Source organism: Cornus florida, unplaced genomic scaffold (genome assembly GCF_030987335.1).
Source record: "Cornus florida cultivar Cherokee Brave unplaced genomic scaffold, ASM3098733v1 CherokeeBrave_3.0.0_Hap2_Chr05, whole genome shotgun sequence".
NCBI classification, from domain to species: domain Eukaryota; kingdom Viridiplantae; phylum Streptophyta; class Magnoliopsida; order Cornales; family Cornaceae; genus Cornus; species Cornus florida.
This window is the reverse complement of record NW_026775575.1, coordinates 29037485-29042009: the sequence shown is the minus strand read 5'-3', so window position 1 is coordinate 29042009 and position 4525 is coordinate 29037485. Positions and strand designations below refer to the sequence as shown.

General features: G+C 37.1%; 1 protein-coding gene across 1 annotated transcript; it reads left to right on the top strand.

Moving 5' to 3' along the window:
• Positions 1 to 918: 918 nt before the first annotated feature.
• LOC132309113 (uncharacterized) lies at positions 919 to 2572 on the top strand. Its single transcript, XM_059807464.1, has 2 exons — positions 919 to 2225; positions 2293 to 2572. Exons 1-2 carry the CDS (start codon positions 919 to 921, stop codon positions 2570 to 2572), a joined length of 1587 nt encoding a protein of 528 aa, XP_059663447.1.
• The last annotated feature ends 1953 nt before the right edge of the window (positions 2573 to 4525 follow it).

Sequence of the window (4525 nt, the reverse complement as noted above, 5' to 3'; positions counted from 1 at the left end):
GACCGTAGATGCAGCGGATTACAGTTCTGAGGCAGTAACTTAGAATTCTAGGTTATCCAGCCTATTCTAATTGTTGCAAAGACTTTATTGTATTTAGTGTGTTGACACTTATTGTAAGTGGCAGTGAGACTTGAAATCCTCGCCCCATTGTTGAGTGAGTTATGAGAGCTTATTTGGTCTAAGCATGGTTGCTTAAGACAGGGGGAGTGCGTAGATGCACTGTGGTGTGATAGTGTGTATATTGGTTGTAAAAACTAGTGTATGTTCTTGTGCCTGGGTGTGTGTAGAGAGTGAGACAGCTGAGTGTGTAACAAGATACATACAGCTAGTAGTGGATTGTTAATTGGCCGAGGACAATAACCAAGGTTTTCACTAGTTAAGAGGGTTTCCTTGTAAACCGTGTGTTATCTGTTCTTAAATGCCTTCTTAGTTGTGTTGAGAAAGTTTTAGAAAGCAAAGTTTTAACCAATTCAACCCCCCTCTTGGTTCAACAATTGGTATTAGAGCTTTGGTCTGCACTGTGAGGTTCTAATAAGCCTGCAGTTGATCCCAACAATGGATGAAGGTCAAGTTATCAACAAAGCTCCAGGGTTTGAAGGTTTAAACAATGATTCTTGGAAAACTAGAATGGAAGCCTTCTTAATGTCTCAGTCCTATGATGTTTGGCATACTACCGTACATGGTGTTGTGATTCTTAATCCTGATAACCCCTCTGCTGAAGATAAATTGGCTGTGGCTAATGATGGCAAGGCCAAATATGTTCTCTTTTGTGCCTTAAGGCAACAATAGTTTATCAGGGTTAAAAATTGTAAAACAGCCAAGGAAATGTGGGATTCTCTTCAGGCAACCCATGAAGGAAATAAGGTTATTAAGGAGAACAAGATACAGCTATTTTAAGTTCAGTATGAGGTGTGTAAGATGGAAGAAAGAAAAACAGTTGCTGAGTACATGTTCAAGATCAATGACCTTGTCAACAATATGAGAGCACTTAATGAAGATATTAAGGATGTTGATGTTTGTAAGAAGATACTAAGGTCACTCACTTCTAGATTTAATCCTAAAATGACAATTCTCGAAGACAAAGATCTTTCTGAAGTGAAAATTGATGAGCTTCAAGCCTCTCTCACTGCCTATGAAATGAGAATTGGTGTTCCAGCTGTTCATAGAAGAGACGCTGCTCTTAAAGCAAAGGAAGTTGTTGAAGAAACTGAAACAAAGTCTAATGATAATCTTGAAGAAGATGAGGTAGCCTATCTTGCTAAGAAATTCAGAAAGTTCAGGTTTAAAAAAAAGAATCAGCTACAAAATTTAACCTATTATGGTTGTGGTAAACCTGGTCATGTTGCGTCTAATTGTCCAAACTCAAAGGGGCAAAGTCAGAAGAAGAATGAGGGAGGAAACTATAAAGGAAGGTTTGGTAGAAAAGCACTTATCTTAGATTGGGATGAAGCTCCTGAAGAAGATAAACCTGAGGAGACACAAGAAGATGAATGTCTCTTTATGGCAGTTCTCGAAGCACCACAAACTCCAGTTCAAGTTGAAGAAGATAGTGACACTGAGATTGAGGAAATTCTTGAAGAATGTGAAAGGCTTGCAGTAAAGTGTAATCAACAAAAGTCCCAGATAAAAAGGCTCAATTCAGAATTGTTAAAGCCCAAACAAATTCTCACTAAACACTTCAAACTTAAACTGTCAATGTTGTGTTCAGTTTCTCTTATTTTTCAAAGCCTATTGAAATCTCAAGTCAACACTCAGTGGTCTACCAAGAAGTGCAAAGAAGAACTGTCTCTCATTCTTGAAGAAAGATCCCTAAAAATGGCTGAGATCTGGAAGCAATCCACAAAGCAAATTGGAAAGACTGGAATTGGCTATGTGTGTGATTCAGCCACAAAGGTCAATCAAACTCACTCTGTATTTGTTAAAGCTACAACTGGTGAAGTGTATGCAAGGTTTCCTATTATAAAGCCTCAGAGGTTTAAGGGTGAGTTACTTAATAACACCTGCAGTACTTTAAGCTTCAACAAGAGAGACTTTGTTACCATAGCTATAAGGAACTTTAAGATAACTAGAATGTATGTTAAGAAGTCAGACTTAGCTTTAGCTCAGAAGGTCAAGGACAAAGGATCCTTCGTGAAGACTAAAATGATGTGGATTCCGAAGAAATTAAACTTTATGAGTCTTCTAGTGTATATAGCTTTGAAAGCTTGTAACACTCAGGACAAATGGTATATTGATAGTGGCTGCTCTAGACACATGACAGGTGATAAATCCAAATTTACTTCTCTGAAGCAGTTTGATGGGGGGAAATGTTATCTTCAGAGACAATCAAAAGGCAAAAATTATTAGTATTGGAACTATAGACAAGTCTGAAGAATTACCTGAGATTCATGAAGTTCTACTTGTTGAAAGGCTCAAACACAATCTTCTCAGTGTTAATCAACTAGGTGACAATGGAAAAGAAGTATGCTTCAATAAAGAGAAGTGCAGTGTGGTTGATCTCAGATCCAAACAAGTCCTTTTCTGGACGTATAGATCCTCAGGAAATGTTTATACTGTCACTAAAGAAACTTAGAATACTCAATGCAATCTGACAACTTGTGATAAAGCTAAGCTATGGTGCAAAAGATTAGGACATCTGCACTTAAGAAATTTGTCTAAACTCCTCAAACTAAAAGCTGTCAAAGGTTTGCCTGATATCAACTTCAAAGAAGATCATCTCTGTAGAGCTTAGCAGCAAGGAAAACAAACCAAAGTCTCATTTCCCTTTAAGGAAAGCAACTCTTTAAAAGCTCTTGACTTGATACATATGGATCTCTGTGGCCCTACCAGAACCACTAGTTTTGGTGGAAGTAAGTATTTCATGCTTCTTATTGATGATTTTAGTAGGATGGTGTGGGTTTACTTCTTAAAAGAAAAGTCTTGGGCCATTACACACTTCATTAATTTTGTTAATCTTGTTGAAAATGAAAGAAGTAGCACTGTGAAGAGACTTAGGTCTTTCGGCTCAAAATTCATCATGAAGGAGTTTGAGCACTACTGTGATAATAAAGGTATTAAGAAAGAGTTCTCAGCTGTTGCTACTCGTCAATATAATGGGGTTGTAGAAAGGAAGAACAGGACAGTTCAGGAAATGGGTAGAACAATGCTTCTAAAAAGAGGTCTAACAAAGGGTTTCTGGGCTGAAGTTATGAGTACGGTTATGCACATCATAAATATCTTCTCAGACCTAATTCAACCAAAACACGTTATGAATTATGGTATGGAAGACCTGCAACTGTTCACTACTTCAAGGTATTCGACAGCAAGTGTTATAAACTGAACCACACTGACAGTTTGGGAAAGTTTGATTCAAAGGCTGATGAAGGCATATTCTTGGGATATTCTACAAAAAGCAAGGCTTATAGATGCTACAATCTCAGGTCTTCAAAGGTGGTTGAGTTAATCAATGTGAAGTTTGATGAGAATCCTCAGTCAACACTTATTGAAGACAGTAACAACACATCTGGTTCAAATGAAGCCAGTACCTCAGTTCCTAAACCTGAAAATCCAAGAGAAATCACCTATCCAGTGCTGTAAAAGTAGGTTCAAGCTGAGAACATCATTGGTTCATCTCAAGCTAGAGTTTAAACAAGAAATAAAAAGAAGCTAAATGATTTAGAAGCTAAAGATGGTAAAGAATACAGTCACTTTGCTATGCTGTCATCCATTGAACCAAAGTCCTATTTTGAAGCTCAGAAAAATAAATAATGGTTAGCTGCCATGCATGAGGAACTTGATCAAATTCACAAGAATGATACCTGGACATTTGTTCCCAGACCTGAAGACAAGAATGTGATAAGTTCAAAGTGGATTTATAGAAATAACAAAAATGAGAAGGGATCAGTAATAAGAAATAAGGCAAGATTGGTGTGTAAAGGTTATGCTCAGTAAGTTGGAATTGATTATGATGAAACTTTTGCTCCAGTTGCTAGAATGGAATCTATTAGAATGCTTCTGTCTTTTGCTTGTCACAAACAAGTCAAAGTATATCAAATAGATGTTAAGTCAGCCTTCCTAAATAGAGACTTAAATGAAGAAGTTTACCTGGAACAGCCTAAAGGTTTTGAAGATTCAAAGTATCCCTATCATGTGTTCAAACTAAGTAAAGCCTTGTACAGTTTCAAATAAGCCCCCAGAGCCTGGTGTGAGAAGCTGCATCAGTTCTTAGTTAAATAAGGATTTCACAGAGGCAAGGTTGATAGCACTATTTATGTAAAAACTTATCAAGAATAGTTCCTAATTCTACAAATCTATGTTGATGATATCATGTTTTGTGGCTCAGATACCTCATTAGCTTCAGAATTTGCTAATCTTTAAAGACAAGGTTTGAAATGTCACTCTTGGGGACTCTCAGATACTTTCTAGGCCTGCAAATTACACAAACATCCACTAGAATCTTCATCTCTCAGCAAAAGTATACCTCAGAGCTACTTAAAAAGTTCAAAAATGGATGATTGTAAGGCTGTCTCAACACCACTTTGTCCTA

What these genes read in the sequence shown, in the direction of transcription:
- LOC132309113 (XM_059807464.1), top strand. Translation starts at nt 919, where the DNA reads ATGGAAGAAAGAAAAACAGTTGCTGAGTACATGTTCAAGATCAATGAC. An exon ending in TGTAACACTCAGGACAAATG is followed by an intron (nt 2,226 to 2,292) that starts GTATATTGATAG and finishes TCTCTGAAGCAG; the next exon opens with TTTGATGGGGGGAAATGTTA.